Source organism: Tamandua tetradactyla, chromosome 19, assembly GCF_023851605.1.
Source record: "Tamandua tetradactyla isolate mTamTet1 chromosome 19, mTamTet1.pri, whole genome shotgun sequence".
Lineage (NCBI taxonomy): Eukaryota > Metazoa > Chordata > Mammalia > Pilosa > Myrmecophagidae > Tamandua > Tamandua tetradactyla.
Window position 1 is genome coordinate 55,816,715 of NC_135345.1, and position 27,399 is coordinate 55,844,113.

Below are 27,399 nucleotides of genomic sequence, written 5' to 3' on the forward strand. Positions count from 1 at the left end.
CATTTCTATATACAATTCTTAAAGAATTTCCTATAGAATAATCACACAGTGAAATACAATGAAAACACAGAAACTTCAGAGTTAGATCAACACAGGTCAAAATTCCAACTTATCACTTCTAGTGTGTGACTTTAAATGAATTTCCAGATCTATAGTTTCCTTATTGTAATTACTGTGAGATTAAATGAAAATGTTTAAAAAAGTATTCTGCACATTACCTGCTAAAAAGCAGTGCTTAAAAAAAGTTACTGTATTTCATCAAGGTATTACTGTCTGTAAGACTCGCCATTCTTTAAGTGCTGTTAAGAAAAAAAATACTACCAATTTAACCATGATAAGCCAATTCCAGAGATGTTAAAATGTAAAATGCAGAAACCAAAAAAACTTAGTTTTAGATGCAAAGAAATAAGGAGGCTTACCTTTAGCCCAATATTAAGATTTCAACTAATGAAATCTTAATTAAAGTCAACTCTAATCAGTCAAAAATGCCAAGATGCTTCAAGGGATGAATTAGGGCACCAAGAAATAAGGAGAAAAAGTCTAAGGAGACAGAAAACTCCAGAAGGTGCCAGGGAGATATTTTTAATTGTCATAATTTATTTCAAAGCAGCTCTGACCAAATAACACAAAATTACAACTCAAGACCTATTTAGAAAACAAGGTACACACTACGATTTTGACTCTAGATGACACTGGTGTGCCTTATTTACTATTACACTATGTTTTTAGGTATAGAAATTGAGCCTAATAGAAATTATGTTTAAGCATAAAACTCCTTTTATCAAGTTGATATAGACCATTATTCTCATGGTGAATTTTAAAATATCTTTATATAATTCAAAATTAAAGAGTATCTAAAAACATACCTGTCAACAATCGAGCTCATTTTACTACAGCTTACGGTAAACAACATAACATATTACGTTTTCGTCTTGTGGTAGACATTTGTACTTCTCCTTGGGTAAAAAGAAAAATAAATGGCCATTAGTTTTCTAAAAAACTTACTTCTACAAACAAAATTTTCTTGAGAAATACTGTATGTCTTCACAGAGACTTCAAAATGTTTTTCATTTGTACTGGAAGCTGGAAAATTATTTTCAAGTAAATACCTTTGGCTGGGGGACACTTAAGGCTTTTCTTCCTTCTAATAAAGATTATGGAAAAAATTCAGGTTCATAACTCACTTTCTATTATAAAATAAACAAAATGAAAAATCACACTTAATTTTCAGTATATACAGTCAATTCTCATTATTCATTACAAACAATTCACTAGCAGATCCTGAAACCATTGCCCCTAGGAGAAATGTTGGGTTAGGATTTCTGTGAGCCTTTGGTCATAACATCAACTGATCAATATATAAGCTTGATTTATGTGTGTTTCTGGAGACTCTACTTAATATATAGTGTTGATTTATTAACATTGAACTCACAGTCAATAGTGCTGTAACTCATGCCTGAATCCACAAAGTCTAACATACTCCATAAGGCATATCACATTCTTTCTGTGCTTAAAGATAGCACTTGAGCACTATGCCTGGGGTCCATTTTACACAACAAAAAGGTATAAAAATGTGAAAAACATGGCACTAGTATTATGGAAAGAGGACCTGTTTATAGTATGAGAGCTGAAACAATAAGGCAGAAAGTCACTTTGTGCTGGGGATGTGCCTGTCAGGTGATTTCAAAATTTTTGTCACTCTGCACATGTCTTCAAATGACCGAGAAAGCACCATGACTTGACTGTAGAGTTATGAAAAAATTTTAGCAAGTAAGCAAATTCACAAAAATAGAATCTACAGATAATGAGGACTGATTGTATACTATGACTACATAACTGTAAATAGGCTGTAATAACACCATCTAATCAAAATGTATTGCCCAAACAATTATTGAAAGCCTATTTCCTGCTAGACAATACCGTAGGATTTGGGACACAAGATTGAAAAGACAAAGTCCCTATAGGCAAAAAATTTGCAACTGAGTATGAGGACAGATACCTAAATAATTATAAGAGGCACAATAAAGGTATATATTGTGTAATGGCAGGATTAGGAAAAGGAACATTTAGGTATACCCAGGAAAAACAAGCAGGGAGGGAAGTCAGAGGAAATAATTCTTGATGACAATAAAGTTTGTCAGCTAGTCTGTTGCTGAAAATATGGTCCGGAAACCGGCAGCTTTAGCATCATCTGAGGGCTTCTTAAAAGGCAGAATTCTGAGCTCCACCCCAGATCTAATGAATCTCATCATACATTTTTTTTTCAAGTGATTCCTTATTTATTTATTTATTAAACATACCAAGATAAAAACACAAACATTCTTACCATATGATCATTCCATTCTACATAATCAGTAATTCACAGTATCATCACATAGTTGTATATTCATCATAATGATCATTTCTTAGAACATTTGCATCAATTCAGAAAAAGAAATAAAAAGAAAACAGAAAAAAATTCATACATACCATACCCCTTACCCTTCCCTTTCATTGATCACTAGCACTTCAATCTACTAAATTTACTTTAACATTTCTTCCCCCTATTCTTTTTTTTTTTAACTTTTTTTATTAATTAAAAAAATTAACAAACAAAACATTAAGAGATCATTCCATTCTACATATACAATCGGTAATTCTTAATATCCTCACATAGTTGCATATTCATCATTTCTTAGAACATTTGCATCAATTTAGAAAAAGAAATAAAAAGACAACAGAAAAAGAAATAAAATGATAACAGAGAAAAAAAAGATTATACATACTATACCCCTTACCCCTCGCTTTCATTTACCACTAGCATTTCAAACTAAATTTATTTTAACATTTGTTCCCCCTATTATTTATTTTTATTCCATATGCTCTACTCTTCTGCTGATATAGTAGCTAAAAGGAGCATCAGACACAAGGTTTTCACATTCACAGAGTCTCATTGTGAAAGCTATATCATTGTTCAATCATCATCAAGAAACATGGCTACTGGAACACAGCTCTACATTTTCAGGCAGTTCCCTCCAGCCTCTCCACTACATCTTGAACAACAAGGTGATATCTACTTAATGCATAAGAATAACCTCCAGGATAACCTCTCAACTCTGTTTGGAATCTCTCAGCCATTGACACTTAGTCTCATTTCACTCTTCCCCCTTTGGTCGAGAAGGTTCTCTCAATCCCTTGATGTTAATTCTCAGTTCATTCTAGGGTTTTTTCTCAGTCCCTTGATGCTGAGCCTCAGCTCATCCCAGGATCTCTGTCCCACGTTGCCAGGAAGGTCCACACCCCTGGGAGTCATGTCCCACGCAGAGAGGGGAAGGGTGGTGAGACTGCTCGTTGTGTTGGCTGGAGAGAGAGGCCACATCTGAGCAACAAAAGAGGCTCTCTTGGGGGTGACTCTTAGGCCTAAATTTTAAGTAGACTTGACCTATACTTTGTGGGGTTAAGTTTCATGTGAACAAACCCCAAGCCTGGGGGCTCAGCCTATAGCTTTGGTTGTCCACACTGCTTGTGAGAATATCAAGAATTCAACTTGCGGAAGTTGAATTTCTCCCCACTCTCACCATTCGCCGAATGGGGCTTGCAAATACTTTTCCAGTCACTAATCAAATCACTCTGGGATTCATCAGGGCATCACTCTGGACAAACCAACAAAATCTCATATGCTTCCTGAGATTCCAAGTACTTATGACATTCACTCAAACTATCTACATGAGTTATATTAGGAAATGCTCTAGTCAAAATATAAATTTTGTAACAAATAAACATTTTTTGCTTTAGTCTCACACATAAGGTGACATTTTCAAGTATTAATTATCATCTATTTTCAGCACCCTGCAATAATGACATTCCTTTGTTCTTCCTCAGGGAAAAACATTTCTTAAATTTGTACATTGTACATTTCACTATTATTATACACTCTAGGCATTCCTACATTATACCATCTCGATCTTTACCATCTATCTTTCTTTCTGATTTCATTTATGTCCCCAGTCCTCCTCCCTCTATCATTCTCACATGCAGGTTCATTCAGTGTTTTAACATAATTACATTACTGTTAGGTAGTATTGTGCTGTCCATATCTGAGATTTTATATTCAGTCCTGTTGCACAATCTGGATCCCTTCAGCTCCAATCACCCAATATCTCACCCTATTTCTATCTCCTGATGGTCTCTGTTACCAAGGAAATATTCTAAGTTTATTCACTAACGTCAGTTCATGTCAGTGAGACCATACAGTATTTGTCCTTTTGTTTCTGGCTAATCACACTCAGCATAATGTCCTTAAGGTCCATTCATGTTGTTACATACTTCATAACTTTATTCTGTCTTACAGCTGCATAATATTCCATCTTATATAAATGTCACAGTTTGCTTAGTCAACTGTCTGTTGATGGACATTTTGGCTGTTTCCATCACTTGGTAATTGTTAATAATGCTGCTATAAACATGTAAATGTCCATTTGTGTCCTTGGCCTCGTGACCTTTGTGTAGAGACAGCATATACATGGGTCCTGTTTTTTAAACCATTCTGCCAGACTATGTCTTTTGATTGGAGAGTTTAATCCATTAACATTCAGTGTTATTACTGTATGGGTAGTACTTTCTTCTACTATTTTGTCTTCTGGATTTTATATGTCATATCTAATTTTCCTTCCTTTTACCTTTACTCATAGTCTTCCTTTCTACACTCTTCTCCACACCTCTCTCTTCTGTCTTCGTATCTGTCTCTAGTGTTCCCTTTAGTATTTCTTGCAGAGCTGGTCTCTTGGTCACAAATTCTCTCAGTGATTTTTTGTCTGAAAATGTTTTCATTTCTCCCTCATTTTTGAAGGACAATTTTGCTGGATATAGAATTCTTGGTTGGCAGCTTTTCTCTTTTAATAATTTAAATATATTATCCCACCGTCTTCTCGCCTCCATGGTTTCTGCTGAGAGATCTGCGCATAGTCTTATTGGGCTTCCCTTGTATGTGATGGATTGCTTTTCTCTTGCTGCTTTCAAGATCCTCTCTTTCTCTTTGACCTTGGACATTCTGATTATTAAATGTCTTGGAGTATGTCTATTTGGATCTGTTCTCTTTGGGGTACGCTGCACTTCTTGGATCTGTAATTTTAAGTCTTTCATAAGAGTTGGGAAATTTTCAGTGATAATTTCCTCCATTAGTTTTTCTCCTCCTTTTCCCTTCTCTTCTCCTTCTGGGACACCCACAACACGTATATTCATGCGCTTCATATTGTCTTTCAATTCCCTGAGTCCCTGCTCATATTTTTCCATTTTTTTCCCTATAGTTTCTGTTTCTTGTTGGATTTCAGATGTTCTGTCCTCCGGTTCATTAATCCTCTGTTCTGCCTCTCGAAATCTACCATTGTAGGTTTCCATTGTTTTTTTCATCTCTTCTACTGTGTCTTTCATTCCCATAAGTTCTGTGATTTGTTTTTTCAGACTTTCAGTTTCTTCTTTTTGTTCCTTCCTTGCCTTTTTTATATCTTCCCTCAATTCATTGATTTGGTTTTTGATGAGGTTTTCCATGTCTGTTCGTATATTCTGAATTAGTTGTTTCAGCTCCTGTATGTCATTTGAATTGTTGGTTTGTTCCTTTGACTGGGCCATATCTTCAATTTCCTTAGTGTGATTTGTTATTTTTTGCTGGCATCTAGGCATTTAATTACCTTAATTAGTTTATTCTGGAGATTGCTTTCACTTCTTTTATCTAGGGTTTTCTTGCTGGATGAATTTGTTGTCTATCTGTTCTCTGACATTCTGTTCAGCTTTATCTGAACCTTTAGCTTAGGTTTTGTTTAACAGAGGAGAATTTTTCAGTTCTTGTTTTCTTGTTTCTTGCCCTGCTTGTGTGGTACCTTTCCCCCACACACACTTAGGAGGGTCTGCTTAGATATTATAGACCCCAGCCAGATTTTCCCAGACCAAACTGGCCTCCTATCAGGAGGAAAGAGTCACCTGCGTCGGTTTTCCCTGAGCATGAGACCCAGCAGGTTGAAAGACCTTCCTGTGAAGTCTCTGGACTCTGTTTTTCTTATCCTGCCCAGTATGTGGCGCTTGTCTGACTGCAGGTCCCACCAGTATAAGATGATGCGGTACCTTCAACTCTGGCTGGGGGTTTGTTGGAGACAGAGGAGAGGTTGCAGGCTGGTTTTAATGGTTTCAAATTACCAAGCACTGCTGTCTGAATTCCTTGATGGAGGGATTCCACCTGGGTGGGCCTTCACCCCTCCCCTGGGGAAGGCACAGTCTCCAGATAAGCCCCCAAAAGAGCTCACTTCTGCCTATGCTTGGGGCAGTTGCAGCCTGAAAAGTCCTGCCGCTGTATCCAGAGGCAGTCAAGCCTTTGTAGATACACAGCCACAAAAAACTGTTTCCTTCCTTTTCTTCCCCCTTTTTCTGTCAGTCCTGCCCCCTTGGTGCCGGGGCAAAAATGAGCAACCTCTGCTTTGATTGGGTTCACCTAAGCTGGGGGCCTATTTTTAGTAGTCAGAATTTGTTAATTAGTTGCACAATTGGCGTTTGATTGTGCCCAGTCACTGCTGCTGGTAAAGTCCTTTCCTTTCCCCTCTGGGAAGTGGCCTGTGGGGGAGGGGCGCTGGCCGCCGCAGCTTTGGGAACTCACGGTTTTGGGGGGTGCTCGCAGCCGGTCCAGCTGGTCCAGACTGGGGTACGCTGTGTGTCTGGTCACTGACGTGGCCCCAGGAGCTGTTCTGTACTGTTTCTGGTTATTTAGCAGTTGTTCTGGAGGACGAACTAAAACGCGCACATTGTTAAGCCGCCATCTTGACCCCTCATCATACATTTTAACAAGATGCTCATGTAATCTGTATGCCTACTGACGTTTGAGAAGGAACAGATTAGAGGACAGGAAGAGGTGATCACTGAAAGATTTCTAAGACACAGGAACAGCAATTGGCAAAAGCACAGGCCTCCATGAGGTAGGAATCATTATTTGAGAAATCCAAATGATTAAGCATTTTTCTTAGAGAAAAATCTAGGCATGTGCTAATTCAAAGTTTTTGAAGTAAGAATAGGAATGACAAAGGTGAAGGTAAGACACTTAGAGAAGAGTATTATTATTAATAAGTGTCCCATACCAGCACGAATGAATTAAAACTTAATGCTTTAAAACTGAATCACAACAAAACACAAAAGCTGAATCACAGGCCTAAAATTTGTTTCTCTATATTCTATACAGTCTTTCTAAATGTGTAAGGTAAGCTTAATCTATACTTATATCCTATCATCATGAATTAAATATTGAACCCTGAATTAAATACTGACTAAACATTATAACATTTTTGAGGCATAAGAAATTCTACTTTATCTTTTTTAGTTTAAACTTTAGAAAATACTACAAACTAATATGTAACACTAAATAAATCAGGGATGATTAAAGATGTTCTAAAAACATGAGATTCTAAAAAATTCTATCACTGTTTTCAAATGTACATTCCTGAAAGGAAGAGAGAATAACTCATGATAAATAATGCTGTATTGTCTGTGTGGATATGGCTGCAGAAGCGGGGCTTCTTAAAAGGAAACAAAATGGCAGAGTAACATGTAAAAATAAAAAGAACTAACACCAAGATAAAATATAGTGATTTTAAGTGTCTGGGGCAGCATCAGCAAATAGAACACAAAATAGCAAAATTTTAGATTCAGTAAAGACTTTAAAGATCACATAAGCACAACTCTCTGGTCCAAGAGATATATATCATCAAGGTAATAACAGATTTATTTTCTCACTGGAGCAAAAAGTACAGTACCAAGGTAACAACAAAGCCAATATAGGTGGATTAAAAAGGAACAGTTTCAGTTTAAGATAAAAAATTAGATCTGAACATTACATAGCACCCAATAAATCCTTGCTTAACTATTAAAAGGCAGAAATAGGATAAACTAGGAAGAAAAAAAAATAACTCCAAAAATTAGGGCTTAGACTAAAGGAAGGGCCTTGCTGACTATAAAGCCAGGGAATCTAAAATGGTTTATGGGATACAGACTGATGTTTTAATAAACTATTTTGTTACTGTTAACAATATTCTTCCAAAAATTATTATGTTGTTAAACTAACTGAAAAATCTAAGACTATATCTGTAACACTTTAGCTTAACATTTTTTTCCTCTACATTTCCTGCCAAATGATAGGCATGCTATATTTAAGGGGAAAGTATATAATCTATTAAGACAGAATAAAAAAAATATTAAAAGTTAAAGTTTGACATTAATACATCAGTATGGTGTACAACAATATGCCTTTGGAACCAAAGTTCACAAAGTGTAAAAGATCAAGTTACACTAGCAATCAAATGCTTCTTTAGGTTAGCAACTTGAGCTTAACGTCATTCAGTGATATAACTACCTAGCTGAGTGAGCTCATTACTATGTTATGACAACAGAGGGCAATAATGGCATGAGCCTTTTATAAAGACCATTTTAAAAATGAGCTCTTAAAAATATTTATCAAATGAGGAGATATTAGTAATTAAGAAATTTTATAAACAATTCAAACTTTGCCAAATACAGAAGTAGATATGTTTTTAAATCAGCATATAACATGATACAAAGTTAAAAGAAAATCTCAGTGCCTGTGTGCTGGATTGAAACTATTATGTATCCCAGAAAAGCCATATTTTAATCCTGATCCAATCTTGTGGGTGAAGCCATTTCTTTTAATCCTGATTCAATACTGTGGGACAGAAACTTTTGATTAGACTATCTCCATGGAGACATGACACACCCAAATGTGGGTATGACTTCTGATTAGATGGAGATATCACTCTGCCCATTCAAGATGGGTCTTGATTAGTTTACCCGAGTCCTTTAAAAGGGGAACGTTTTACCTCAGATGCAGACCCTTGGAGAACAGTTGCTTCAGAGCTGACAGAGACACGGATGTGTGGAGATGTTTGGAGTGCCGACAGAGAGCAGACACCTAAATACGGGCAGGGCCCAGAGGAGATGTTGCTATGTGCCTTCCCATGAGATGCTAAGCAAGTCAGAACCCGGAGTTGTATTCCAGAGTAGCTAAGTGAATCCCCACAGACACTTAGAGAGGAAACTACTGGCATCAGAAGCTGGAAGCAACAGAACCAGGAACAAAGAAGACCAGATGCCAGTCAAGTGCCTTCCCAGATCCTTGAATCAAGTTATCTTTCTTAGGATGCCTAATTAGGACATATTTATGGCCTTAGGACTGAAAACTCATAACATAATACATTCCCTTTATGAAAGCTGTTCCATTTCTGGTATATTACATTCTGGCAGCTTTAGCAAATCAATACAGCCTGGCAGTCCATCTCTGGAAAAGACACTGTGCTGGTTTGAAAGGATTTATGTACCCTAGAAAAGCCATGTTTTAATCCTAATCAATCTTGTGGAAGCAACAGTTTCTTCTAATCCCTATTTAGCACTACCGGTTGGAAACTTGATTAGGTTATCTCCACAGAGATGTGGCTTAATCAATTGTGGTTACTAAACTTGATTAGATGGAGACATGTCTCCACCCATTCTATGTGAGCCTTGATTAGTTTACTGGAATCCTATAAAAGAGGAGACATTTTGGAAAGAGTGCCTTTTTAGAACTAGGAAAGAGCCGCAGAACCACAACAGAAGGATGAAAGAACCACAGAATCCACGAGTCAGCGACCTTTGGAGATGAAGAAGGAGAACGCCCCTGGGGAGCTTCATGAAGCAGGAAGCCAGGAGAGAAAGATAGCAGACTGTTGCCATGTTTTCAATGTGCCATTCCAGCTGAGAGAGAAACACTGAAAGTCACTGGCTTTCTTGAACCAAGTTATCTTTCCCTGGATGCCTCAGATTGGACATTTCTATAGACTTGTTTTAATTTGGACAATTTCACAGCCTTAGAACTATAAACTAGCAACTTATTAAATTTCCCTTTTTAAAAGCCGTTCCATTTCTGGTATATTGCATTCTGGCAGCTAGCAAACTAGATCAGACATACATAAAACACATCATGTATTTTTAAATTGTGCAGTATCTAATGATATGATATGATACTACTCGTGCTCTGAAACCCACCGACTGTCACCCTCTCAAGGCTTTCCATTCCAACATCACTAAAATTGTCTCCCTCTAAAATGGGATCATTCTAAGGAATACATAAACATGTCTTAGTATCTCCCACCTTAGAACAAACCAAAACAAAGAGCTAAAACTTAGTGTGTATTTTCACCAATGTATTCATTTACAAAGTTTAAAGGGTCCAGATAGTTTTGCAAACCTTATTAAAAATCAGAACTTTGACCGCACCCCCCCACATAGTTTCTTTAACTATTTCTATTGATATTATTGTAATATCTTTCATTTTCTTACTTCTTGATTCTTTCAGATACAGAGTCCCTAGACAGTTCCAGCATATATCAGTTATTGCACTGTAATTATAAATAGTATCTCCCATTATTCTCAAAAGAGTGCTTTGTAGGAATCATTTAGTGAATTCTACTATGGAAGATAAGAATTTAGCACTCTTTCATTTTCCCACCCTTACCTCATATACATGCACACTTCCCCAGTCTCTCAATTTTGGTTAGGTGATTATATTCAGGGTTAACATTATGACTCTGTAAATGCAATTCACAGATAAGCCATATAGTATAATACAATTAGTTTCCTTTTCTGTATAGTTTTCCCCAGTTAATAATTACTTAGTTTTATTATTTCCTAGTTTTCCATATACCTACCACCAATTCAGCCCCAGAGTCTTCCCTGTCTAAATTTACTCTCAATATCCTCAAACATTTTATATATTTCACCTTCTCACAGTAATTTCTTCTGACCTATTCTTATTGGAACTGAATGTTCTCTATACCTGGCATAGAAAGCTGTCATTTCAGATCACTATTAATCATGACCCTGATGATTCCTTGAGGTCCTAGCTGTGTTGAAGTCTCTCTTTCTTTGACCATATGGGTTCATCTCTTTTAGTTAGTTTTTTTTTTTTTTTTAGTATCTCCTCTAATAAGTTTCCAAGAAGTGGACACAGCAGGTAAATTTTCTGAGGTTTCACAAGTTTGAAACTGATAGTAGTCTATCCTTAATCACTGAGTTAGCTGGATATTGACTACTAGGTTGGAAATCATGTTTCCATCAGAATTTTACAGGCATTGACCCACTGTCTTCTAGCTTCAGTGTGGTGTTAAGAAGTCCAAAGTCTCAGAAGCTATGGGTATTTATGTGACACCTGAGACCCAGAGTTAGAGTTCTGAAGCTATGAAGTCAGCATTATCCCATATAGCAAATGTTAAAAAAGCTGAAAAAGTGATCAGAGTTTAACTGGAGATATGAATGAAGCTGATCTAGATGGATTAAGGTAAATCAGAACATAGAGTAAAGGATGATTGAGTTCACATTTTAAAATTTAAACTTCTGTGTTGGAACACAGGAAGAAATATTTATTTGGTACAAAATTCATATTTTGGGTAGTGCATTACCTAATTTAACTTGTACAGTCAGTTTTCGTGAACACCATAATGACATGGAATCTTGAATAGGGTGTGAGATATCATATAGACAGTATGTGTGTGAAAACTTCTCAAAAAAATATATTTTAAAAAAAGTCCAAATTCATTCTAATCCTTGATTCTTTATGTGTGACCTACTATTTCTTTCATAGGAAGCTCTCCTATGTTTAAAATTTAAAAGTGTTATGCCCTGATGTGGGTTTGTTTCCATTTACTCAATGGGCTCTTTCTACTTGTATATGCAAATCTTTTAATTCTGGAGAATTTCCTTGAATCATTTCTTTGGTAAATATCTCTTTCTTTTCCCTTTTTGGAACTCCTATTATTTGAACACTGGAGATTCTGGATAATTGCTCTAATGTTCTTATTTTTTTTCTCTCTGTTTTACTTTTAATACAGCAATTTTATTTTTCAACTTTTCTACTGAGTTTTTCACTTTTTATTTTTTCTCTCACATGTTTCACTGATGTAGCATCTTCTCTTGAATCTCTAAAACTATCAGATGATAGTTCTGTGTTAAAATTTTTATCTGCCTGTATAGTCTCCATTTTCCCTAACTTGGTATTTTCTCTTTTAGGTTGGTCTTTGCTTCTCATACCAGAGGCTGTTCTCAGATGTCTAGTGATTTCTAGCTACATATTCATATTTAAGGGTGGGACACTAAAAAGATCACTAGAAACTCTATCGGAGAGATTATAACTGTGAAATTTACTGCCAAGATAACAGGTTGGAATATTTCTGTGAGGAAGTCATAAGGTCAGTATCTTCAGATCTTTTTTCTTAGGCCATTTATAATTCCCAAAGAAGAATCTTTTAAACTCTTACCTGAAGAATATCAATACTTGGTTGCCTGGGTTCTTAATTTCACTAAATTCAGGATGGCACTCCCATTTTCCACTACATTTGGTGTCCCTCTATTTTACCCTCTTTTGATATAAAATTTCTAGTCTTCTGCTGGACTCTAGAAGGAACAGTTGCCTTGGGTTCCAAAATTAAGCAAGGATCTATGGAGCGCAGTCACCTCAAACAGATTTGCAATAAATTGTACTGTTTTTAGTGCTACTCTTACTACTCATTTGTTTTTAGTCTCACCTTCACTCCTATTTCTGTTCTTAGTCCCACTTTCCTATTTCTAAAATTAAAGCACACTTTGAACGTTCTATAGTACAAATAAGTTTGTTTCTCAGTTTTCCCATGGTTGACTTAGGATTCTAGGGTCTGCAAGTCAATTACTACACTTCCTTCTGTTTTGGGGATTTCAAAATTCTGTTCTTATTGTTTCCTTTCCCATTTTCTTTGCTCTTGTGGAGTTATCTTTTGTAGAATTCCTTTTACTTTAGCTTTATTGGAGTTTCAAGAGAAAATGGAATTTAATTGTATTGTTTGCCATCCTCAACTGTAAGTCCTCTGTTCTCTCTTCATCACTCTTAATCAGGCTTTCATTCCCACCACTCCACTGAGATGGCTCACTCTTCTTAATTTATAGGTGACATTCATATTGCCAAATCTAATGACTGCTTTACTTTATTTAATCTCTTGGCAGCAAGTGACAAAGCTAATCACTTCTAGCTTTAAACACTGTCTTTTCTTGACTTCTGTGACAGTCTACTTCCTGTTTTTCCACTCATCTCACAGGTCGCTACTTCTCCTCTGATTAATACTGATGGCTGAATCCTTAGTCTCTTCCTCTTCTCAATCTACATACACTTCCTAGTTATTTCACACAGTCATATGACTTTAAGTACCTCTCCAAGGCAAAAGTCCCAAATCCACATCCCTAGGCCAGATTCTCAATTTCAGAGACACGTCCAACTGCCTTTGCTGACGTTTCTACAAGTATCCGTTACGTGTCTAAAATATCATAAAACCAAAAGAAAACTCGATTTTCTTCTGAAATATGCTCCTCTCCTGGTTTTCCTCCCCAATATGATTTCCATATACTCTTCCCTATCACTTACTCCTCAACACATCCAGTGTCATTGCCCTTTCTGTTCCTTCACATGCTTTTTCTCACAACCTGTGAAGCTCTTCTCTCAGGTCTTCACATCGCTGGCACCTTCTTGTCATTCATATTTCAAATGAAATGCTTCTTCTTCAAAGAGGCCTTCTCTGACTACCTAACAAAAGCAGTCACCAGTCTCTACCATTTCATCCATTTTAGTTCTCTGAAAAGCAGTAACCACAAATTCCTCATTTGTTTGTTTGTTAATTGTTTTCCCTCCCTCTAGAATGTAATTCTCATGAGAGCAGGGACAGCTTCTGTCTTGTTCATCACAGTAACTTCAGAATCTAAAAAAGTATCTGAAACACAGATTATGTAGACTGTATGTTTTGGGATAAATTAATACAAAAGGTAAATTTTTAAAATAAAACTTGCTTAAATACCAGGCCAACAGTAGTTAAATAATTCTTTTATAAGTTGTTCTGGAAAACTGTCATTCCATGGTACATCCTATGGCATACCCTTTCATTACCTTTTGTACTTTTAGGATCTTTTGAATTGATTCTTCAGAAAACTGTAAGTTCAATGTGATCTTCTATATAGCCAACCATTAGTCTCAGAACTCTGTTTAAGACAAGAAAAAAAATTTATTCAATTTATCTTTATGTTTAACATGAAAAAGTTTTAAAAATGAATTTTAAACGTAAAACTTAAAACTTTGTTATAAAAATGTATAACAAATTTTAAATTCTATAAATTCCTAAAATAAAATAACTTAAAAATCAAGAATAAAACTAAAAGTATCACTTAAAATTCATTTTAAAAATGAATTATTGGTGGTTCCAGGCTCTCAGTCCCAGCTGTTAAGGCTGTGTGAAGAGAGTTGTTGGTATGGAGAAAAGAGCAACTGTGGAATGGGAAGCTGTAGTGAGAGGATGTGGACAAAAACCAAAGCATCTTGGTGACTGCACTCTGACTTGGTTGGAAATGGGCCAGTGAGACGAGATGAGAGGAGACTGGAGGAATGAAGTCTTGCAAGGACCAAGGCCAAAGATGTCTTCAGGAATGAAATCCCCATATAAACTGCTCTGGCATTATGGATTACTAGGAGTCTCTTGCCCACTCGATCTAGGTGATAGTTTGAAGCAGTGTATACCCAAGGAAAATGTGGTGAAATTTAATCCAACCCTATGGACGTGAACTCACTGTAAGTAGAAATTTTGGATGAGTCTACTTCAGTTAAGAAAGTGTGGCCCAGTCCAATCAGGATGGTTTTAGATCCTATTACTGGAGCTCTTTAGAAGGAGAGTGAAATTCAGACAGATAGAGAAAACCAAAGGGAAGCAAGAAGCTCGATAGCAATGGAAAAGGGAGAGACTAGCAGGCACCATCATGTGTGCATCGCCATGTGGCAGAGTTACCTAGGAATACCAGCAGCGAACCCCAGAACGCCAGTCTTAAGGAAGGAAATACTGCTTGATGATGACTCGATTTGGATATTCTTTTGCTTGAAAACCATGAACAAATAAACTGCCATTGTTTAAACAACAACAACAAAAGAATTATAATGTTTAAATCATAAAGTGTGTTTTATCTACAAAAGTTTAAAATAAATGCAAATTTAGGGTTACTTGATTTCTTTCTCTTTTTATTAGAGAAGTTACAGATTTACAGTAAAATCATGCAGAAAACACAGAATTCTTATACACTCCCCTTATTACTAATACTTGGCATTAGTGTGGTAAATTTGTTACAATTGATGAAAGAATATTGTTATAATTATACCATTAATTATAGTCCATGGTTTACATTAGGGTTCACCGTGTTACACTCCCGGCAGCATTTTTATTTTTATTCTAGTAACATAAATAGAACTTGAAATTTCTCTTTTAGCACTTTCAAGTGTATAATTCAGTGCTGTTAATTACATTCACAATATTGTGCTACCATTACCGCCATCCATAACCAAAACAGAAACCCTACCCAATAAACAATACTCCTCATTGTCCCTTCCCAGCCCCTGGTAACCTCCAATATACTTTCTGTATCTATGGATTTGCTGATTCTAGGTTCTTCATATGAGTAAAATTATACCATATTCATCATTTTATATCTATTATTTTGCTTAACATACAGTTTTCAAGGTTCATTTATGTTATAGCATGCATCAGAACTTCACTTCTATTCATGGCTGACTGATATTCCATTTGTACATATATATGTATAAATACGTCTACATACCACATTTCAGTTAACCATGTATCTGTAGATGGACACTTGGGATGCTTCTACCTTTTGGCTATGTCCTACATGGCTTTAAGTACTTTGGGATGGAGTTACCCAATTAAAATTAAGGGCATGATGCTTAGCATTAAAGTCAAGAGTAATTGCACAGGGCTTGCCAGTGTATTTACTATTTAATAAGTTTCTTACAGATTAGTTTCTAACAGTTTCAAACATACATTACTTATAATGAAGAAAACATTCAGAAAGTTTCATCTATAGAAACAGAACTTTAATCAAATGGTTGCTTTTAAGAATTCTAATCAAAGTGTATTAATTATTTTTACTGAATTTTCTATATCAGCAAATGTGGGGAAAGTATGACCTAATAGTGACTGATGACCCATTGCATATTATTTATCATCATTAAGGAGCTGGCTGATTGGATTATAACTGGTTCACATTCTGTTTCTCCCTGTCTCTTTCATCTTTTTTTTTTTTTGTTACTTTAGTTCTCCTTTCCATCTTTTAGGAGGGAAAAAAGGGTCAATTTTACTTAAAATTTTTGACACAGAAAGAACTTCAGTGTTTGTCAATTTCAATTAGCAATGAGCGTTCACTCATTAACAAGGAAGAGAAGGAATTACTATGTTCTTACTATTTTTCAGAAACAATTAAAAATATTGCTACTATTGTATTAGTGGGATATTACTCTAACATTCTCATTGTTAATATTCTTCTAAGTCATGAGTACCTTCGAAGCAAGGATGATATTTTATGACTAGAACCTGCAGAATCCCTAACATATATTAGATACTCAACAATTGTTTGTAAACAATTCACTTGAGGGCAACCCAATACCAAAAAAGTTAGAGCAAAAGTTTACACTTAGTTTGCTTCTGATCATTCAATGGGCTCCTGATTCATTCTAAATTTTTTTTTAAAAAATCAAGAATATACCAAATATACAAAATAATAATAAAAAGGGGGAGAACTGGAGACTGAGAGAATCAAATAAAAATAACAGGCCTGAGTAAAAGAAACACCAGGAGCAATGGGATTAAATAGCTAAAATGCAAATGAAACAAAATTCAGAAGTCAAATCCAATGTTTCAAGCACTTTCTGGGTGAGTTACCCAGCCAGAACTAAAGCTATTAAAACTAGCATGATAGGGGATGCAAGGGTAGTTTAGTTCAGTGGTAGAATTCTCGCCTGCCATGCAGAGACCCAGGTTCTATTCCTGGTCCGTGCACTCTCTTCCCACCCCCCACCCCCCCAAAAAAAACAAGCAAAACAAACAAACAAAATTCAACAAATGATGCTGCAATAACAAGATATTCACATGGAAAAATGATGAAACATGACCCCACCATACAGCATATTAAAAAAAAAAAAAAAAAAGACAAAAAACCTAGCATGGGGCGGGCCGCGGTGGCTCAGCGGGCAAGAGTGCTTGCCTGCCGTGCCGGAGGACCCCGGTTCGATTCCCGGCCCCAGCCCATGTAAAAAACAAACAAACAAACAAAATATAATAAAACAAGAAAATGTTTAAAAATGTTTCCCTTCCATCCTTCCTTCCTTCTCTGTCTTTCCTTCCTTTCCTCCCTCTCTCTTTAAAAAAAAAAAAAAAAAAAACAAAAAAAAAAAACCTAGCATGCTGGAGAACTGATTAAGTACAGAAGTTATTAGGACTATGGAGTTGGGTCAGAAAGTCACTGGGTGAAAATCTTTGGACACGTTACCTAATCTTTCTAAGCTTCAGAATTCTCACCTAAGAAGGATGTGGTGAATAAAGGAGATAGGCATTATCTTATACATTGAGATAATACATAATGTTAACATTCACTAGCAAGATGAACATAAATGGTAACTCCCTCTTTAAAAAAACAAAACAGAAGGCTTGGTTAAATATTTGCATGCAGCATAACAAAGGGTAGATCAAACTTTAAATGATTTAGAATTTAGCATTTAAATCTAAATGCTCTAGAATGCTTACTATACAATAAGGGCTGTGAAAGTTATTCATAAAAAGGCCAAAATCCCAAAGAAGAAAGAGCAAAAAGTACTACTGAGTGAGTCATGAAGAAAACAAATGGCTAATAAAAATAAACATTATTCCTGGTGGAATAAAGAACCAACATAAATAAACATATGGCACAATTAACTGCCTAATGATTTTTAAAAATATTACTTCATATACTTATTGTAGTAGTTTGATTCAGGTATCAACTTGGCCAAGTGATGGTGCCCAGCAGTTCTGTTAAATCATCAGCATGTGAAATCCATCTATGGCTGATTATATCTGTGATCATCTAAGGGGAGTGCCTTCCTCAATGAGTGGCATTTAATTTAATTAGCTGGAGGCTTAAAAGGAAATCTGAAGATAGATCAGCAGCTCAGATCCAGGCATTTGGAGAAGCAGAATAGATAGCCCTAGGCAAAGCCACTGGAATCCAGAAGCCAGCAGACATTGCCTCATGCCTTCACATGTGACAGAGAAACTCAGTTGAAAGCTAGGTGCTTTCCCTCCAAAGTACTCTAAATTTGTAACTAAATACATCTCCTATTAAAAGCTGATCCATCTCTAGTGTGTTGCCTTTCGGCAACTTTAGCAAACTAAAACACTTATCAGTCACCAAATACTTAATAAGCAGCAAATACAAATGTATAACACTATGCTAGTGCTAGTTTTAATATGGTGAAACAGAATCACTGCTCTTAAATGCATTCCATAGACATATGCAAGGTGCTATGTAAATATACAGGAGTGCCATCAGGAATTTAAGAAATCTTCCTGGAAGAAAGCATACCTAAACTGAAAAAAATAATAAAAAGAAGTTTGCCAGAAAAAGAGATGGAGAAATTTGATCTATATAGTATATGCAAAAATCTGTAGACATGAGAAAGAACTGTGATTTTAGAGTACTTTAAAAAGTTCAGCATTACTAGAATAAAAATCTAGGGATGGGGTGAAGTAATAGAGGTAGTCCTAAAAGATGAGAATGGTAAAGTGGAATAGATCATGAAAGGCCACGTGAAGTTAAGAATTTTTTTTTTCTAAATGGCAATAAGAAGACAAAAGTTTTAAGCAGGGAAGGCGACATTTTTTTCTTTGTAAAGATAACTCTGGATACAACATGCAGAATGGATTGGAAGTGAGCAGGATTACAATCAGGAAGACTAGTAGAAGTAGGCTATTAAAATAATTCACGCAAAATAATATAGAGGTAGAGGTTATAGAAAGAAATACATGATATTAATTAAGAAGATGACTAGACAGAACATGGTGATTAATGATCAGAAGAGAAGAAGGGAGAAGTGAAAAATATCACACAAATTTTGGTTTGGATACATCTGTGGGTTGGATAAAGAACACAGGATGAATGGTTTAAGGGAAATGGGAATGAATGAATGAATGAATGAAAGGGAAATATAAACCCTCATAGCCTATTTTGAACTATGTTCTTAATCACAATGTTACTACATATGCCTCAAGAATGGTGAGGATAATGGATTCGGTTTTAGATAAGTGTTTCTGATATCTATGGAAAACATCTAGCAGGTAGCTGAAAGTAAGGGTCTGGCATTTAGGAAAGAACTGGGTGAAGATGTAAATGGCAAGTCATCAATATATATATAATCTACATGTAAATTAGAGACAAAGATTAGATGGGCTTCCAAAGGAAGAATATGTAAAATGAACACATAAAAAACATAAAAAAGGTTAAGAATGAAAACTTGTGAAAAATTACTACTTTAGAGAAAAGGCGAATAACAAGTTAAATAGGGAAGAGGAAAGAAAAAGAGTTAAAGGCCCAGGTTCTGGAAGAGATTTCTTGGCCATGATCTCTAGACCAGCCGCTCTAGTAGCAGTGGGTCTTTAGCAGAGCAATCACTTCTTCATATGTCTTTTTTTTTTTCCCCCACTTCTAAATTGGAGATAATAGTACCTACCTCATACAGTTGTTTTAAGGATTAAATTCAACAATAAATATTAACTGTTTCAGAGAGTACCTGGAAAACACGAAATGCCCAACAAATTGCATCTATGGTTAGTGTTTAGTATCACTAAGTAGACAAAAAAGGACCAAGAAGAGAAGGTGAAGGAAGCCTAGAAGAGTCAGTTATTACTCAAATTAAAGATAGAGTTCAAGATGTCAACAGTATCAATACTTCAGCATGCTGTTATATTTAATAAAAAAGAGTTTGATACCTTTGGTGAGATGAAACAGACACCAATGACTAAGAGTAAACTAGGACTACTTTTCTTACAAAGAAAATTTGGTGAAATGTATCAATAGCTTAAATATATATACACTCTTTGACCCAGTAATTTCACTTAAATAAAGAACTATTCAGAGACGTATCCAAAGTTTTATATTCAGTGTCATATTATTTAAAACAGTAAACCTAGAAAGACTCTAAATGCCCAATAGCAGTAATAGTGACATCAAAATACATCAAACAAAAACCAAATGTCTCATAAGGATCAACTGTGATTATTTCTAAGCAACAGTTTATGGATGATGTTTTTAACTTTTCATTTTTTTAGTATTTTCTAAAAAAATTTTCTCCCATGGGCATGCATTCATTTTTTTAAGTTTTTTTTTTTTACTGTATAGCATAACATATATACAAAGCAAATAAATAAAAAAGCAATAATATTCAAAGCACTCTTCAAAAAGTGGTTACAGGCTAGATCCCAGAATTTGTCATGGGATACCAAACAATCGTCTCATATTTTTCCTTCTAGCTGCTTCAGAACAGACATGCATTACTTTTATAAACAGAAAAAGTATTGCCTTTTCCCACTTCATTTTCTATCAACTGTAAAACTAAAGCCCTGGCTATGCCAAAGTAAGTTACACTTAAAAAGATAAATTACAAAATGTTATTCATTTCAGAGAACAAAAACATGAGTACCAGAGACTATTTTCTTATGTACTGTTCAAATAATTTAAAGAAAATAAAAATTTTCAACTTAGGAGTCTGGTTTAAAATGAAAAACAATAATTTTTTTCTTACCTAATAACCTACTGACCTACCTTGGAATTTAGATTAGTTAAATCTGGTATTACAGATATTTCTGGGACTATAAGATCTATTAAAATTAATAAGAAGTAATAATGAAATTTAATTGACTGGTATAACACAAAACCCAAGTACCAATCCTTAACCGCATCTCATCATCTTACAAAAAATTGCAATATACTTCTATAGATTACTGAGCATTTTTACTATAAGCTGCAAAGATTCAAATATTTTTAAATTGATTTTTTACTATAAGGAAAGATGAAATTAAACAATAATTTTCAATTTATTCCATTTTGAATGAGAACACAGATTACCTCTACAATTGATATAAAATATTAACAAAATGAAAAACATTGTTATTCAATAGAGGTTACAAAGATGAACTTAAAAACATGACATTCTAAGAACAGGAAACACACCACAAGCTAAAGTCTTATGAGCTAGATCCTTAAGAAACAGTATTCTGGCTGACAAAGAAATAATCACATTACACTTAGGGCCAAATGATACTAGAATTTAATAAGTCAAATGTCAAGATGAGGTATTTCTTGAACCTCATTAAATAAAAAACTGAAACATTTTTTCCCTCTCTTAGTGGGAATATTACACCTGAGTTCCCTATTTATGTAATGAACTGGTCTGGCCCACAGGGTACCCGAGCAACTATCCCCTTTTTAAGTGATGAGGAGTGACTGAGGCCTGAACCAGGCCGCAGCCTCAAATGAGCCCCACATAAACAAAACGTGAAGTTCAGGGAGAGCACATACCTGAACCTTTCTGAATCACACACTGAATCTGATGCCAGAACCCTGAGCTGATACCACCCTGCACCTGGTTGTTACGATAAGGTTAGCAGGAAGAAGGGGCAGAGAGGACAATGATTCTGAGTAGGCAGGATAATGGTTCCCTCAAAGCTGTGATGCTCCCTAATTCCCAGAACCTGTGAAGGTTACCTTATATGGCAAAAAGAGAATTTGCATGTGCCAATGTTCATAGCAGCATTATTCCAACAGCCAATAGGTAAAAGCAACCCTAGTACCCATCCCGGAGAACAGAAAAGCAAAATATGGTATGTGGTAGTTAGATTCAGTTGTCAACTTGGCCAGGTGAAGGCACCTAGTTCTGTTGCTGTGGACATGAGCCAATGGTACATGAACCTCATCTGTTGCTGATTACATCTGCAGTCGGCTAGAAGGCATGTCTACTGCAATGAATGATGTTTGACTTAATTGGCTGGTGTTTAAATGAGAGAGGGCAACGTAGCACAGCCCAAACAGCTCAGTATACCTCACTCATCTTAGCACTTGCAGTTCAGCCCAGGCCTCTGGAGATGCAGAAAGAAATCCGGGGTAAGCTGTTGGAACCCAGAGGCCTGGAGAGAAGGCTGGCAGAGACCACCCTGTGCCTTCCCAAGTGAGAAAGAACCTCAGCTGAAAGTTAGCTACCTTTCCTCTGAAGAACTAATGAAATAAATCCCCTTTTATTAAAAGCCAATCAGTCTCTGGTGTGTTGCATTCTGGCAGCTAGCAAACTAGAACATGGTATACACATACAGTGGAATATTATTCAGCCAAAAATAAAGAATTCTGAAAACTGCAAGAGAGAAGCAACATGTCGCATAAAAGGGAGCTTCAATAAGATTAAACACGATTTCTCAATGGAAATCACTGAGGCAAAAAGGCAGTGGGATGACATATTTCAAGTGTTCAAAGCAAAAAGTTGACAACCATAAATTCTACTTCTGGCAAAACTGTCTTTCAAAACTGAGGGAGAGATTAAGACATTCCAAGATATAAAACAAAACCTGAGGAAATACATTACCACTAAATTGGTGCAAGAAGCGATGCAAGAGAGTTCTGCAGGTTGAAAGGAAAGGACTACTGTCACATGAAGAAAGGATTATTGTCACATGAAGAAAAGACTATTGTCATATGAAGAAATAAGGCTCTTCAGTAAGCAGGTAATGACATGGGTAAATATAAATAACACTATTATTGTATCTTTGAGGTGTAACTTCACTTTTCCCCTACTAAAGTATTTAAAAGGCAAATGCATAAATGTAATGATACATCAGCAGTTTGGACTCATAATGTGACAAGAACTACATAAAGCTGTGGAGATGGAAAGGTATAGGAACATAGTTTGAATATACTATTGAATTTAATTTGGTATCAAAACAAATGAGATTGTTATAGATGTAGGACATTAAATATAAGCCCAATGGTAACTACGAAAAAAAAAAATCAAATATGCAAGTTCAGAGTCAGAAAGTCATCCTGCAAGGAGCACAGGGTAATGCATAATGGATGTAGGGTTTCTTTTTGGGGAGATGGGAAAATTTTCATAATGGTAAGTGGTAAGGGTACAACAATAATCCAAATGTGATCAATATCCACTGATGGTACTCCTGGGAGTGATTGAGGTGGGATAGTTTATCCTGTATATACAGTCCCCCAAATTTAAAAAAAAAGAAAAAATGAGCAACTAAGGAGACAATGAATATTAAATGCAACACATAATCCTGGGATCTAACATGGGAGAATAAAAGGCTCAAAGAGACAATATTAGGGCAAATGAAAAAACTGAAACACAAATTGTAAACTTTATATCAGTGTTAAATTTCTTGAATTGGATAAATGCACATAAGGTGGTTAAATAAGTAAGTATCTTTGTTTTGGGAAATGTACATGGTAGTACTGTTTAGGGAATATGATGTATATAGCCTACACTCAGATGATTAGAAAAAGAATAGACAGATGGACATATAAAAGTAAGGAAACAAAAGAGGCAAAATGTTAAAATTGTTGGAACTGGGTATCTGGAGGGAATGGGAAGAGAGTTAGAGGTGTGCTGGAGTTCTCTCTACTGGGTCTGTACTGTTTTTGTAACTGTCCTGGAGGTTTGAAAGTATTTCAAAAGAAAGAGAAAAAAAATAAAACCACTTAACAACAGTGTCACCAAATGACCCAGTAATTCCACTCCTAAGAACCAAAAGAAATGAACATATGTTGGCACAAAGACTTATTTGTGAGTATTCATAGCAGCCTAATTCATGACAGTTCAAAAAGTGGAAACAACCCAAAGTTCATTAACTGATGAGTGGATTAAAAAAAATGTAGTACATTCATACATGGACTATTATTCAGCAATAAGAAGGAATGAAGAGGTAACATCATCAATATGGTGATGTAAACAACTCTGAGAAAAAGCCTCTCAGAGATTTAGCAAATGAAAGGACAAATTCAACATGCTTTGAACTCTGGAGAATGGGAGAGACTGGAGAATGACTCCAAAAATGCTGAACTGAAGAAAACAGAAAAGGTCAGGTAGGCAAAGTCCATCCTGAACTGCTTGGTCAGGTTCTGTTTCCCCTTCCCCTCATTTGTCACATAGCTTGGGAACCACGTAGAGGCACCATGACCTCAGATTCCTCTTCTCACAGACAGATTTTAATATGAATCTCAGCAGCTAGTTAGAACTCAACATATATCCAGATGTTGCATCTAAATCTGAGGACCTAGGGAGGAATATTAGCTGCTGAGAAGCGTCACATCCAAAAGGGTCTTCAGGTGGGTGGAGGCTGGTAAAAACTGTTATGACCAATCCAGGTATAGTCAGCTGGACACCAAAAGGCAAAATGGACTTTTCTGAAGTAGTCCACCTTTTGATTTGCCCTCTCTGAATCACCAGGGCAGGATACTCTAATGGGGAAGAAACCAGAGGCAGGAAAGCCTCAAAAAGCAAACAAAAAAGGGGGGAGGGGTGTTATATTGAACTGCTGTAAAACAGGATGGGTCTCAGAACTTTAAAGTATGAAGAAAATGGGGCACAGAGAAAGGGAGAGAAGTTAAACAAATTATGGATGTGGGGGAGAAAAACATGCACAAACACAAGCAAAACATATCAAGATTCCTGGAAAAGGAACAGAAAAAAGGAAGCTCATTCCTGGAGGTGAAACAATTGCAGATAAAGTGCAATCTTAAAAACTATACCACATATCCAGGGCCACGTATCCACATACCAGATGAAGACGACCTTAGGAAATCTGAAAAAACATGGGCTATTCCAAAATAAGTTAGACCAGGCATCAAAGAAGAACTTAACTCAAAGCCATCAACAATAAAACCCTAGACAAAGGAGAAACGGATCTTCAGAGATAACCCATCAAGAGAATCAGATGCCTACACATCAGCAAAAAATCACAAACTGTTCTAACAAATAGAAGATACACCTCATTCAAGGAAGAAATTAAAACTTGAGAGGAGACTCAGACTTTGGAACAACTAATCCAAGTTGTTCAAACAAATCTCCTAAATCAACTCCAGAAGACAAAGAAAAATATGCATAAAGATAAAAAGGATATTAACAGGCCAACGTGTTGGCATAAAGATGAATTTTAAAGTATAAAAAGAAACAAATTATGGGAATGAAAGGCACACCAGAAGAGATTTAAAATATACTAGAGGCATATAACAGATTTGAACAGGCAGAAGAAAGAATCAGTAAGCTAGAAAGAAGACAGAACAACTGAAATTGTACAGTCAAAAGAACAGATAGAGAAAACAGAAAAAATTGAGCAGTGTCTCAGAGATTTGAGTGACAACACAAAGCAAATATATGCATCATGAGTGTCCCAAAAGAAGAGAAAGGAAAAAGGGTAGAAAGAATATTTGAGGAAATAATGTTCAAAAACTTCTCAACTTTTATAGAAGACATAAATTTACATGTCCAAAAAGCGCAACATACTTCAAACAGAATAAATCCCAATAATGTACTCTAAATTATTAATCAGAATCATATACCAAAGATAAAAAGGGAATTCAGAAAGCAGCAAAAGAAAAGTGATTCATCATATACAAGGGATACTCAATAAGACTAAGTGCCAATCTCTCAACAGAAACCATGGAGGCAAAAAGTCACTTGTATGATACATTTAAGGTACCGAAAGAGAAAAATTGCTGCATTAGCCAGGGTTCTCTAGAGAAACAGAATCAGCAGGAAATTTATAAATGTCTCTCACATAACCTTGGGAATGCAGAGTCCAGAATCTGTAGAGCAGGCTGTGAAGCTGACGACTCCGATGGAGGGTCTGGATGAAATCCACAGGAGAGGCTCACTGGCCAAAGCAGGAAGAGAGACTTTCTCTTCTGAATCCTCCTTTAAAGGCTTCCAGTGATTAGATTAAACACAACTCACTGCAGAACACACTCCCCTTGGCTGATTTAATTCTATGAAATGTTCTCATAGCAACACAGCCCGCACTTGCCCAACCAGACAAATGGGTACCACGACCTGGCCAAGTTGACACCATGACAACTGCCTATGAAATATTCTTTTCTGACAAAACTATTCATCAAAAATGAAGGAGAGGGTGGGCCACGGTGACTCAGCAGGCAGAGTTCTTGTCTGTCACGTCAGAGACCCGGGTTCAATTCCCAGTGCCTGCCCATGCAAAAGAAGAAAAAAAAAAGGAGAAGGAGAGTTTAAAGTATTCACAGATAAACAGACACTGAAACACTTCAACCTAAGCCTCAAGAATTACTAATGGGAATTCTGCAAGTTGAAAGGAAAAGACAGGAGAGAGTGGCTTAGGTTAGTGTGAAGAAATGGATATCATTAGAAAGATAACTAAATGGGTAAATTCAAAACCCAACAGCACTGGATCCTCAATATATAACTCTATTTTTTTTTAATGAGGCAGACATAATTTCTATTACAAAACCTACCAAAAATGGTACCAAAAAAAAAAAACGCTAAGAAATATGAACACACACATAGAACTCAATGCCAGAATCCTACCAAAATGCCAGCAAAATAAATTCAATGAAACATGTGATTTTTAATGTATAAGCAGGTTTAATCCTAGAAATGCCAAGATATATTATTATTAGGACATTTATTACTAGGAAAATAATTGATGTAACAAATCATATAAAGAAGAAAAGCATTACTATCTCACATGTTTTAAAAAACTAATGCCTACTATTAAAACGACTAAATCAAAAAACCTCAGTAAATTTTAAAAGAATAGATAACACGTTTTTTGAAAAGCAGTTTTAATGAGATATATTACATAACATACCATACATCCAATGTGCACAATAGTTTTTTAGTATATTCACAGTTAAGTATTTAGCACCACAATCAATTTTAGTTATTACTCCAAAAAGAAAACCCCATACTCCTTGGCAATCAACTCTCAATCCCTCTATCCCTCAACTCTACACAACCATTAATCTAATTGTTTTCATAAACTTATTCATACTTAAACTTTATATAAATGTAACTATACAATATGTAGTACTTTGCATCTGGTTTCTTTTACTTAGCATATTGTGCTGGTCTGAAATTGTTGTGTACCCTAGAAAAGCCATGTTCTTTAATCCTGGTTCAATATTTTTGAGTGGGATCTTTTTGATTAAGTTGTTTCAATGGAGATGTGAGCCCCCAGTTGTGTGTAGGACCTTTTGATTAGTTGGTTTCCATGGAGATGTATCTCCACCCAATCAAGGTTCCCTCTTAAAGCATTTTGGAAGAAGAAACAGAGCAAACAGAGTCAACACGAAATCCAGACGTTTCGAGATGCAAAAAATAAATGCCCCCAGGGAAGCTGTTTGAAACCAGACATCAAAAGGCTCCATCAAATGTCAGGCACATCTGGAGGAAACTGCCTGAAAATGTAGAGCTGTGTTCCAGTAGCCATGTTTCTT

At 35.8% G+C, this 27,399-nt stretch overlaps 1 protein-coding gene across 13 annotated transcripts in view; it reads right to left on the reverse strand.

Moving 5' to 3' along the window:
* The window catches only part of CLOCK (clock circadian regulator), a 203,183-nt gene that overhangs the window by 59,564 nt on the left and 116,220 nt on the right, over positions 1 to 27,399 (reverse strand). For all 13 annotated transcript variants that reach the window (XM_077136912.1, XM_077136908.1, XM_077136905.1 and 10 more), the window contains 2 exons: positions 13,964 to 14,055; positions 867 to 956 (listed from right to left, as the gene is read on the reverse strand). In XM_077136912.1, coding sequence (XP_076993027.1) covers positions 867 to 913 — 47 coding nt within the window. In that variant the 5' untranslated portion in view covers positions 914 to 956; positions 13,964 to 14,055. The remainder of the gene's footprint in view (positions 1 to 866; positions 957 to 13,963; positions 14,056 to 27,399) is intronic.